The 13,566-nt window shown below is 37.0% G+C and overlaps 1 protein-coding gene across 1 annotated transcript in view; it reads left to right on the top strand.

The window, feature by feature from the left end:
* The window catches only part of LOC121427273, a 36,478-nt gene extending 23,604 nt beyond the window's left edge, over positions 1-12,874 (top strand). Inside the window, exons 3-4 of the mRNA XM_041623610.1 lie at positions 6,172-6,390; positions 11,384-12,874. Coding sequence (XP_041479544.1) covers positions 6,172-6,390; positions 11,384-12,696 — 1,532 coding nt within the window. The 3' untranslated portion in view covers positions 12,697-12,874. The remainder of the gene's footprint in view (positions 1-6,171; positions 6,391-11,383) is intronic.
* The last annotated feature ends 692 nt before the right edge of the window (positions 12,875-13,566 follow it).

Below are 13,566 nucleotides of genomic sequence, written 5' to 3'. Positions count from 1 at the left end.
TAAAATTCGCTTTTATTCTAAGAAGGATGAAATCATAGTCACAGATTTGAACACAGGTATTCGTAAGATGATTGAGAACATTACACAGTAAGATATTCCAAGTCTCAGTATTAGCATCAAATTCTACTACATTTTATTCTTAAATCGGATCGCGAACAGTCGTAAGGTGTTCGGTGGCCTTAAATGTATACGGTTAAGTCGAATTGTTGATATACCAAATTTTAATTTGACAAAGTAAAAAAAATAAAAAGATAGGTAGACAAAATGGAAATTAACGCAAGTGGGTATTAGACTAAATGAGAAATACTAAGCATGTTACGTGGGCCATTAAGACCAAGTACGGAACGGCAATTATACCACAGTAATATTACTGGTGTACAGGTGGGAGTGGGGCTTGGGGGCCATGACCCCCCCATTCTTCCCGACCAAGAAAAAAAAGAAAAAGAGAGCAAATGAAAAAGAAGGGTGACATAAGATATTATTTTCAGAATATTATGTCAAGCTCTATCACAAAATCATATTTTGTTGTGATGAAATATGTTTAAAAACATTTTGGCTCGCTCTGTTTGCTCGCAACTTTGTTAAGATTTTGCCCAATACACCATGTCTGCCTCCCGCCAAAATGTTTGATTCATAAGGCCACTGATTGATTTACTACATAAAATAGGTTTACCCCACATGGCATTGGACTATCTGAGATTTAGATCAACTGCTTGAATACCGAGTGAATATTAACCGCTTCAGACACCTATACAGTAAAGCGTCATCGCAGGAAAAAGAAATCCTCAAGCACAATCTCCTGTATGCTTCTCATAATAATCTCTCTAACAAAATTTTCATATCAGCCAGACAATAAGTATTGAAATTCATCTGCTATCATTTTTCTTAAAGTAATTTAATTTCAAGAAAGGTATTCGTAAATGCCCTTCGGCCATGTATACATTTGTCTTTTATATCTCATTTCCAGTACTGTATTTCCCTCTGTGTATTCTGTCAATTTTATAATCGGGAATGGTTGGTTTTGCCATTCTTTAATTACGTTGGACAGTTCCGCGCGTTGATTATTGGATCGTTACTTCGCCTATAGTCAAAATATTAACAATTCAATAAAAGTACATTACCTCGAGCGTAAGAGTGACAAACATTCATCTTTCAAGTGTTTTTCATAAAGCGGTTCATATAATTTAAAATTAGTGCCTCCCTTCAAGGTTCTTGAAAGGAGGGGGAGGGGGGGGGGGTAAGATTTTCCATATCTGCGTTCAAATTAAAAAAAATGTCACACTATAGCCTGCTGTCTGTAACTTTTTCATCACTTGTACAATCACAGGAGAATGTGGCTGGGGTTGATAAAAAAAAATACGAATAGCTTAGACGCAGCGCATATCAAGGGCGTAGGTGTGTGTGTGTGTGTGGGGGGGGGGTGCACCCTCCCGCTGAGGCATAGGAGTTCCGACACGGGCAAGCTAAACTGAATTTGTACCCCTTCTGCTTTCAACAGCTGATTTTCCAGATTTTAGTTCCACCTCCAAGATGTGCACCCCCATATCACTTTAGTTCCACCCCAGGATGTGTACCTCCCCATGCTCAAACCAGCCTACGCCCTTGCATAGAGAGTAAAAAACAACAACTAAAAAACATTTTGATTCAAAGGGCACATTCTCAAATATACAAGTGAATACAGTAAGTCATAATTTGGTAAGACATGACACTATTGAAAATTGCATATCATCGGTCGGCTTGGATTCAGTTTGAAACTTTTTATTGACATGACGGCAGCATTACAGACGCAACACAGTACAGCAATAAAAATACGATAAATTGCATACTAAAAAAATACATTTTTTTCAAAATAACTTACATGTTGGAAAGTCAAATGCGTTAAACAACAGAGGCGTTTTTTGTTTCCTATAAAGATTTATTTGCTTTCATTTTTACAAAATTCTTCATTTTTTGTGTAAACATGACTTTCATGAAGATTATCAACATATAATACATGCTGTGTTTATATATAGAAGGCGTAAGTCCCTATAGAAGCTGAAGTTTGCACCGGGAAACGCCTGTAGTAGCGCAGAGGCACTAACGTACCTACGGGGGGGGGGGGGGCAGTCTGCCCCCTGACGAGTCACAACCCATGCAAAGGACGTATCCCGGCCCCTCTGACGAGCTTGAAAACCTTTTTTGCCCCCCCCCCCTGACGAGCTTGAAAACCTTTTTTTTTTTTGCTTGTCAATTTTTTTTTCTGGTACGAATTAATGAAGACCTTTTATTTTGCTTTTAAAATTTTTCAGCGGACTGTTTTGGTTTTGCCCCCCCCCCTTGTGGAAAATCCTGGGTACGCTACTCATTGGCGGCGGAAGCCAATAAATTTAGGGGGTGTCCACCTGGAATTTTGGGATGGACACATGTTAAAAATAGGACAAGCGCCCCAAAAATTTTTGAGAAGCAAAAAAAAAAAAAAAAAAAAAAAAAAGGTCATCGACCTAGATTTTAGGGGGGACAACACACGTGTCAAGGGGGTCCACGTGAATTTAGGGGGGGACGCAGGAAAAAATATTGACAAGCAAAAAAAAAAAAAAAAAAAAAAAAAAAAAAAAAAAAAAAAAAGGTTATCAAAACAAAATTTAGGGGGGGATCGTCCCCCCCACCTAAAATTTAGGGGGGGACACGTCCCCCCCGTCCCCCCCGCTTCCGCCGCCTATGACGCTACTGCGCAGAGGGAAGAACGGAAGAACGAATGAAACCGAGAGAGGAAGAAGTGAGCGGGAAGACGGGCAAGAATTATTAAGCAAATTATACCATGGATCCATGATCATAGTTACAAAACAATGCTCGGCGTGTTGGTTCAGTTGGTATAGAGCGTCCATCTCACAACTGGGAGGTCGGGAGTTCAAACCCCGGTCGCGTCAGACTGGTAAAAGATGTGAGTTGCTGCTATATCCTGCTTGGATTTCAACGATTTTAGGGAACAGAGCAACGTCAATCTGGTGCTGCACAGTGGCTACTGGGCCAACGATCAAATTGAAGAAAATGAATTTTCTGTTTCAGATTTAAAGGGATGGTCCGGGCTGAAAATGCTTCTATCTAAATAAATAAAATAAACTTCACAAAGCAAAATGCTGAAAATTTCATTAAAATCGGATAACAAATAACGAAGTTATTGAATTTCAAAGTTTATCAATATTATTTTGAGAACAGTTATATGCACATCGTCATGAATATTCATTAGGTGGGCTGATGATGTCACATCCCTGTTTTCCTTTTTTTTATGTTATAACATGAAATAATAAATGTTTCATCTTTTTATACATTTGTAAATGACGTGTCTCTATCATGATAAATAAGTTGCGGCAATAAATAACCAATGCACTTAATCAGTTGTCACTCCAAGTGATTTAGTTCTTGGTAGAAAATTTTTGAATAAACCTAATTTCATATAATAAAACACAAAAGAACAATGACATCATCAGACCACCTAATGAATATTCATAAAGACATGCCTAAAACTGTTTCGCCGGAATAATGCAAATCTTTAAAATTCAATAACGTCATTATTTCTTACCTGAGTTTTATCAAATTATTAGCATTCTGCTTTGTGAATTTTACTCTATTTATTGTGATATAAATTTCTCCAGCATGGACCATCGATTTAAATTTCGAACAATAAAATGTTCATGCAAAAGCTTTTTCAAAATAACGAACAATTACATGACAACAAACCCCCAACCCATTAAAAACAAAACAAAAAAAAAATGGTTGTATACAAAAATGACCCTGGACAAATAAGAAAGTTAAACAGTAATGCAAACCTCATTTGAACCAAATTTTCACCATGGTGATATTGATTCAATTAGTCGTTCGTTTTGTTTTCACGATTGTATGAAACGCCATATAAATCCCGTCTTTCATTGTATTCCATCGAATATACTTCCTATCATCCGACTCAAATCGCATTACCCTCCCCAAGGTCGTGGAAAAAGAGCATTTTCTTTCTCTTTCTCTCAAAATAGTTTGCCTCCCTATCTCTTATCACCATGGCAACCGTATATTATACAGACCTCATTCCGTTAGTGCTTGCTAAAATAGAGCGATGATTTTTTTTCTGATAATAATGTTGAGTAGATTGGGCTATATTCATATTGTTTTGATTTTTTTTAAATTATAACGGGCATTGAAAAGTGCATGAAAGTTGTGTAGTTTTAACCCTCTTTTAACTCTTTTTCTCTCACTTTATCACGCAATGGCACCCCCAACAAATTGACTATGATCTTATGAAATTGCCATTCCATATACAGTTATGAATAATAATTTTCTATGAACGCGTTTTTTAATAGATGCTGAAACCACGAGTGAATGAAAGTGACTTGTTTACTGTTTGATAATGGGAATTAAACGCAAGTTGGTGTTGGTTAACCACGATTTGTTCTGTTGCTGTGTCACTGTGTGTCGGTGTATGTGGGTAAGTGGATGAGGGTGTGCATCTGATTGTGAATGTGTTTATATGTTTTATGTGCGTGTGGGTGTGTGTGTGGGTATAATATACGTGCTTTTTCAAGAGTTGTGTGTATACATGTATGCATGTGTGCTATTTAACAGGGGTGTGTAATACTTTATTCTTTTTATATTTAGGAGCATTAAGCGAAAATTTCTACGTATATATTTTCAAACGAATGACATAAATCATAAACAGCCCTCACCAATTTTAAATGCATTTAGGAGTGAACAGAATTATGTATACTGCTCGTAGTTTATTTCAATGGTCTTGCAAACCGTTCATTCTCAGTTGGTTTGAAGTATGTTCAATCACTCCTACAACCATGCCATGTAAGAGCACTTTGCATAATTCGAAAGAAGAGTCGAAGAAGGGGGACAGTTAAAAGTACTGAACCGGTGGATCGATCATCAACTTGACTCAGTAAGGACAAATCGATAAGGCAGCTACTCTATCAATTAATTAATCACTTGTTTTATCATGGTAATGGCCTCTGCTAAGCCCGCTAACATTTCCCTTCCTTTCCGCGCTGTGGACATGATGGAATCAACCTCACAGGGCGACTCGTATTTAATATAATTTTAAGCATTAAAGCATTCTATAGGATGTTATATAAAATATGAAACTTATTTTTCATTTCCGTGCATGGTCAATCATTCTGTCCCACATCAACTTGATGTTCCTGAGTAACTATCCTTGCTGAATTCAAGCCTGAATGTCCCTAACCTGGAACTTGCACCTTTCACGCGATTCGGGACATACGTGTACATGTACTAAATGATAATAGTAAAATTTGTTAGTCACGTATACCACCAACATGTCTCTTTGAGTTAGGAATAATGGGCAAAACGGTAACAACATTGATTGAAAAATAAATGATATATATACATTATAGACATCACAAAATGCTACATAAATTATGAATTTGACTTAATCAAGTATTAAAAAAATAAGTTACTGGTATTTGAATTCTACTTCCGTAAATTGGTTAAATTGGGCAATGTATCTTGTAATTGGTGAAATAATATTTGTATAGCGATAGTACAGGATTCTGGAAAGCCCGATCCCCATAAAGATTTAGTTTTGATAGAGATTAGACAGAAGATATCTTGAATTAGAACAGAGACTGAGTTTGAGTTATGTACAATATATGGGACCGTATTCCGAGGCTCAATCCAACGTACTGCTGATCGAATGGGTGTCAAATATTATGAAAATAAGATATCTACTTGCTTTTATTTCCCACTTCGGTTTGTGTTGTACCGCACACAGTAAAAAGTGTGGTGTTAACCGGTGTACACAGAGGACCACACCAATTATTTTACACCGGTGTTAAATTGGTGGTGTTAGTTTTACACCTATAGGTGTTATTACAACACCTTTGGTTGTTACATTTACACTCTTTGATGTTATGTTCAATCTCTAGGGTGTAATTTTAAAACCTCAGGGTGTGGTCCTCTATAAACACCAATTGGTGTCAGTTTTAACACCACAGTTTTTACAATGCAAGAGGTTAATAATCTCTTAAGAATAGCACAATAATAGGATAAAGATGAGGGGATTGAGTGGCAGATTAGTAATGCATGCCGAAAAGTTAGCTTGCAAGGAGTCGCTCCAACATCAACATCGAATCCTTTTTTTTTATAGCTAAGACATTTTATTTTAATCATTAACTTTCTGTCATTCCCAGGTTTCCGTTTTCTACGAGCTCCTCACTGGAAGCTACCTCCCTATTTTCGATTACGTCATCATCCGGGTCATTCTGACGTCATCTATTCTGAACCCTATCGTATACGTCACGTTCTCCAAGACCTACCGCTACGGATACCAGCGCCTCCTGGTCAAAGCCCTCCGTCTGTGTGGGTACGAATGGCGATCGAGGAAACCGCTGGGACTCACAGGTAATTACACACACACACAGCAAAAACCATGATGTTAATAATATTGGTGTATATTTAGTCAGTTTACCAATTTACTCCGGTATTCAATTTGGTGTTAGTCTAACACCTATGAGTGTTATCAAAATTTCACAACACCCTTTGTTGTTATTTTTACACCCTTAGGTGTTTTTTGTCAATATATGGGGATGTAGTGTAAAACCTAGTGTCAGGTTTTTTTTAATATACAGTGTAATCGTGTATTCTAGGGCGGCTCTAAAGGGGGGGGGGGCTCCTATAATTTGTAAGAATTAGAAAAAAGTGAAGAAAAAAAAAACTAGAAGCGACGCAATAAAGCGAAAGATGTAGGTCATGTTAGTCTGTACCTTGACATTCAACTGAGAAAAAAATACATTTCGGTCGTCTTACTCCTCAAATACCATGGCGCTGACCAAGTATATACGCCCAGGAAATCTATTTTGTCGATTAGAATATGTATCCATCAACAGTTAATTCGAAAATTATATGTAAAACAAATTTGGAATCGTTCATATCAGCAGCTGAAGTTTCGATCTAGACAGAATAAAATCTAGTAGGTTACCCGTTCATCTCGTATTCTGACATGGAGTGGTAGCTTTATCTGGTCAAAGATGAAAAAAAAACATGATTAAACTTAAAACAAGACTAAGGGGGGGGGGGCAAATGGCGTATGGGGAAAGTAAAAAACAAAACAGGATACAATGATCAAATTCGCGATAGATTCTTAAATAATACTTAAAAATACTCTAATTTTTTACCTTCCTCCTTTCAATTTCTCTGCTTTTTGTAATCTTGATTTTTATTCTTTTATTTATTTATCTATTTTTTCTGGGGGGGGGGGGCAAAGCCCATATCTGTACACCAGAGTCAAAGATGACGTAGATATAAGATTAAAGACCCACATATCAGCAACGTCATTCCCAAAGTATTAAATCGAACTGGTAGGAAAGTATAGCAATTACCGTGACCATTTGAAAGAATTTGAAAAGAATCCGAATGATTCTGAGTAAGGGGGTTACGATAAAGTTCATACAAGATAATGTGTGTTTAGTTATAAGAAATAGTCCTTGAAGTTTTGATAATCAGTTTATTATAACATTTTTCGTACACCATATTCACATCTAACTTAGATCGGCGGTGCAGTAAGTGCTAGTGAGCAGTCGGTGCTAACCACTCATAGGCAATATTACACAATATGTTAAATGAATATGCGGTACACACTTAACGATGGCATGGCCGTAGTATTTTTTTTTTCGGGGAGGAGGGGGGAAAGGGGCAAGAGGCGCAAAACTTCTTTAAGAAACTTGAAAGTGAATAAGCGAAGCAGCCATGGTTGTCATGGGGGCGCTTTTGCATTTTTTGAAGTGAAATTAAAGGATTTCGTGCACACATTTAGTGATTTTTGTGGAAATTTTCGGTAAACAAATTAAGTTTTCAAAATTTCTGGGGTGGGGGCACTCCGACCCCCCAGCTGAGAACAGCCATGAACAGATGAATAAAAATGTGCTCCCACAAGTTAATGACCAAAAAATATTTAAAAAAAGATTAAGTGAATGATGTACGAGGAATATAGAAAGAAAATGAATTAATCATTTCTATAATACCTCATTATAAATTATCACAAGAAAATTACACTGTAGAAATTAAGTTCTAACTTCAGCAGGTTTAGGAGCGCTTCTGGTGACTACACTATACAGAGGCTGATTTCTAACACTTCTGGTGCTAAAACAGCACGTAATGTGCTGCATTGCTATACATTGAGCATCAAATGTTCTACTTTTAGCACCACGGGTGCTGAAAAGTATAGCACCTGAGGTGAAGTCTCTACAATGAGCTAAATTCAACACTTTCTTTTTAGAGTGTACATTGTCACATTACAATCATGTTTGAAAAGCTAATTTAAACGATTGTTGGAACTATATAAATGTTTCTTCTTAGAACATCTGTTATTTTTATCAGACTCTCATACTGCGTTTCTTTCTATTTATATACTCATTGAATCGATTTGGGGGAACTGCCAGAGGTGTGGTATATATACCATGGTAGGATTTTTATTGATCAGACATTGCCTGTAAAGTCATCTTTCACGGAAAATATTGAACGTTGAACAAAAATAAAGGCAGAAACATCTGAAATAGGTTCATTTCTGGTCTGCTATGTCCATGATACTTGCCCTAGGACATTTCCGTTCGAAATAAACAAATCGAATGCTTCTACGTATGGACAAGGATGGGGGCTTTGATCACTATTCCTTTCTTTGCCATGTAGTTTCTCTTTCTGTATTTCTTTTTTTTCATTTGCTGTATCCCCTTTACCTTCTTCTTCAGTTTCCTTTTCTCCTGTTTTTTTTATTCTACTCTTCTATTTACATTTCTCCTTTTCATTATTCTATTCACATCGTTGTCTTTTTCTTCATCTTCACTTCCTTCTCTTTCTTCTTCTTCTCCTCCTTCTTGTTCTTCTTCTTGTCATCTTCGTCTTTCTCCTTTTTATTCTCCTTCCCCCATCTTCTTATTCTTCCTCTTACAAAGTCTTGATTATTATTTTTGATTTTTATTGTAATATGCTATTAGAATTAGTGAAAATAATGTGACATATCCACACATTTCCAGGTGATAACAAACGGATCGCTGCGAAATCCTTGTGTCCTACTTATATCGGGAAAGGAAAAGAAGAATTGAATACGGTACGGGTGAAAAGTTTACAATTTGCATTCATATAGTCAGATATTATTCAATGCAATTGAAGCCTTTATAGAAACAAGAACAGATGGTTCGAATACCCGAACACTGATACATTTCCTGAGCACAAAATATGCAAATCATGTTTTTATAGACATAAATCGCAGACTAAATAATACATTAAAATACCAATCAGGAAGACTAAAATAACCGTAACATTTTATAAGGAAAAGAAGAATTAAATACGGGTACGGGTTAAAAGTGAACGATGTGCATTTATAATTATAGTCAGATATTATTCAGTGCAATTGAAGCCTGGATAGAAAGAAGAACAGGTGGTTCTAACACCCAAACACGGAGACCTTTCTTGTGTATACAATATACATACGTTTTTAAAACATTAATCGCAGACTAAATAATACATTAAAGAATCAATCAGAAGAAATAAAATCACCGTAACATTTATACTTACAAAGAGAATGAAACCCACACAGAAAAATTTTACAGTTCTTACACTGTAAAAACTGTGAGATTAAAAGTGACGTGTTAATAGAGGACCACACCCTGAGGTGTTAAAACAACACCCTAGAGATTGAACTTAACACCAAAGAGTGTAAATGTAACAACCATAGGTGTAGTAATAACACCTATAGGTGTAAAACTAACACTACCAATTCAACACCGGTGTAAAATAACTGGTGTGGTGCTCTATGTACACCGGTTAACACCAAAGTTTTTGCTGTGTATTCGTCCCCGGTGATTAATACGAGTCAAATTACTCAAAAAGTGAGTCAATTTACATTTGTCCTATGACACGTTTTTATATGACACACGTTTGATGCACATATGTGTGTTTTTGTGATATTTGTAAGTGTGTCATGTTACAGATAACTGTGCCATAGGAAACACGATGGATATTCAATACGCCATTCGACTTACTTATGTGTGCCACTTGACTCATTAAAGTGTGTCATTCGACTTTCATTCATTTTGCAGGGGGTCAACCGGGGAACAAGCTAACAAGTCATTTTGACCGAGAAGAGATTATTATTTTGAAGGGGAAAAATGGAACTTCCATATGTACATAATAGAAACAATAATAAAACCTCCCCTTCATGAATACGAAAGAAACATTAACAACGAATCACCCCCTTTTTCTCATTCCCTATATTACATTATTACTCCCAAGAAACGAGTAGGACCTGTTGAGGATAGGAGCAATTACTAGATAAAAACTATTAAATGGGAATGAAACATTTGGAACAAATAGGCTTGTGTCAAAACAGAAAAATCAAAGAATAAGAACAAAGACAGACAAATCGGGCAAATAATGAGAAAGTTATGAGCATTTGAATATTGCAATCAGCTATGGAGATCCTCCCATTGGCAATGCGACAAGGATGTGTGATGTCATATGTGAACAACTTTCCCTTTAATGGACTATAAAATACCACAAAATTGTCTCTTTTTGCTTTTTCTCATTGTGATACAAACTCTATCCATGATGTATTTTAAAAAAGAAATCTGTATTACATGCCCTCCTATAGAAGGAACACATATACTGATAGATGTAATAAAAGAGGCAGTTTAAGTGAAATATATACCAAAGTAATGGGGAGAGTTGTTCACAAGTGAGATCACACATTTTTGTCGCATTGCCAATTTGATGATCCCCATAGCATTAGTGATCACAATATTCAAATGCTCATAACTTTCTCATTATTTGTCCGATTTTTCTCAAACTTTCGTTGATCTGTTTCCTTGATTTTTCTGTTTTCACACAAGCTATCTTGTTCCAAAGACTTCATTCTCCTTTAAAGAATACGTTAAGTGGCAATTGGCATCATTGAGAAGGGTGTAGCAGGTGTATACAAAAGGACATAAATACAATAAAACAACACTGAATAAAACCAAAGTGCTAATTTAGCACTTTAGTCCTTGTATATAGTGACTGCACTACGAGTGCTGATATTCTAGTTTAAATTTGAACTAGAAAATCAGCATTCGTAGTGCAGTCACTATACAAGCACTGAAGTGCTAAATTAGCACTTCATTTTTTTACAGTGAAGGGTTTAACAACAACAACAACAACAATGTATACAACTCACAAATTCACTACTCTCAGTCCCGATGGGAATACAGACATCATTAAATATGAGAAATGTATTTTGGCTACTTCAGACACGAAGGAAATTGATTAAGTTTAGAGATTATGGAAAGAAAACAAATAAAGGACAGAAATTAAATTTGACTGCAGATAAATCCCATGTTTATTTCTTTGTTCTCATTTTGTGTAGGGAGTGAAATGCAAAAGATTTCTCACCGAATGGCTCTGGAAGAATGGGAGAGTCCCGGTTTGGTACGTCGACGGTACAGCAAACGACGCAGTAAGAGAAAGATCACCCGAATGCACCACCTCTACACGGTCAGCGAAAAAACCGGAAATGGCTATGGCGACGGAAAGTGTGATGACGACCGCGCAGGGAGACAGAGGAGGTATCGAAAGAACACTTCGATTGATGCGTCACGAGGAGCAGGCGTCACTAGTGCGTCAGTAAAAGTAGCGCGGCACAGACGGAACACTGGCCAGGAAAAACGCGTGCATGCTAAAAGCCCTCTCAAAAATGGGGACACAACCTTTGTCCAGCAGCAGGTGGATTTTCCTGCATCGTCTCAAGTCTTGTCCAAGGACGATAATGGGTCCACGGTGTTATGTCAGAACTTGAGGGTCATCGGCTCTTTCCGTCAAACGGTTCGCAAGGATAGCAAATCGGCGCCGTGTGAAGTGTTTCCTCTAGAATGCTCGGAAAATGCATCAACCGGAAATGACGAAATTCATTTACAATCCAAAAATCCTTTGCCCGAACCAAAGAGATATCTTCCACAAACTCTGCAGGCACTTGCAGCATCGGCTGTTGAACTGGAAAAGTATCAAAGAAAAGGGCAGATAACAGTTTCTGAAGCATCACCTCCGGCGAGGGAGCGCGATGGTAGTGTTAGTATTCATGGTTTGAATGGGACGAGCGTTCTCAAGCCATTCGAAAATTCAGCCGGGACCAACGCTCAAGGTCATGTCTGTATCCACTTAGATGTGATCGAATTTGTGAATAGACACGAGATGAAACACAAAAATGGATCGCTTGTGAGCACAATTCGTAGGTGTCAACTGAAGGACAAATCACAAAAGACAACAGATGATGAGCAAACTGGACCATCATTTGTCTTTTCCTTGAGGGAAAACCGCTTTCTACCAGAACGAATTCACCAGGAAAGCATTGATACCTTTTCCTTTGAAAATGGTGAAGACACTTCTTCACACTCCATTTTTACAACTGATGTAACGAATGGGGCTTTCGCTCCGATGGAAACTTCTGCAGACGTCTCTCAGAAAAATCAAGAATCTTCTCATTCCTTGAGGGCAACCAAAGAACGACCGAAGAGAACGAGCGAGATCTTGCGCGAAAGTTCACGATATAGTGATGACATTGCTAAACTGAATGATTTGATGCTTCAAGACTACAATAGGAAGATGCACAAAACAACTCCAGTGAACTCCTTAGTATCGAGTAAAGGAAGCTCCCTAAACAATCATGAAACGGAAAAGAAATGAACTGATTTAAAATTGTAATAAATATGGTGTTCCATCCTGATGATAAGGAGATATGCAAGACTCAACTTTGCCCGGTACAGATTGCAAATGTTCGAATACATGTCCCAAGAAGTAGTTTAAGCGAAAAGAATTGATATTCAGGCATAGATATCTCCAAAATGCCATACATGCATTTTATATTTTTTATATTCATTTACTTAATCACTACTTCATTTATTTGTTCGTATAATTTTATTTATCTATTTATTTTTAATTTTTATTTATTTATTTATTTATTTGTTTTTTGGGGGAGTAACAATACCCCAATTCTTTTGACAAGAAATGATCGACATATTCGGCTAACATATTGATATCTCCAACCATGGAGAGGTAATCGATAGTCCGGGGGGGGGGGGTAAAGCGGTTGGGTCTTCTGTGCCATGGACATTATGTCGTTGGATCACCGGAACTGGGAGGGCGGGTGCCCCAAGGACCAGCAATTGCCTATCCGTGGATCTTAAAAAATATCAGAACTTCTGGAGATAAATTTTTTTTTGCACACTTGCTCTGAATAATCACCATGTTTACCTCGAGATCGTCTACGCATTATTGGTTCTTTGTTAGAAATTATTATCAATCTACTTCAGTAATGCTGAAATGTTGTTTTACGTGTTAGGTTTTGAGTTTATATGCCCGTTATCGATATTTCCTTTACGTATAGAATGTGTATTCTTTATCAATTAAGAGGAATAAGTATTGTGTTGTTAAATTGTCGGAATAAAATTCGTATTTGTTATACAGGGATCTTTTTCAAGGCAAATTTGACCGTGGTTTGTAAAAATGGTCATTGTACGAAGTAGGGCGGGGTTCATGAAGTTCTTGTTGTGTAAA

Source organism: Lytechinus variegatus, chromosome 14 (genome assembly GCF_018143015.1).
Source record: "Lytechinus variegatus isolate NC3 chromosome 14, Lvar_3.0, whole genome shotgun sequence".
Taxonomy (NCBI): Eukaryota; Metazoa; Echinodermata; class Echinoidea; order Temnopleuroida; family Toxopneustidae; genus Lytechinus; species Lytechinus variegatus.
Note: the sequence above shows the minus strand (reverse complement) of the source record. Positions and strands in the feature narration are given on the sequence as shown.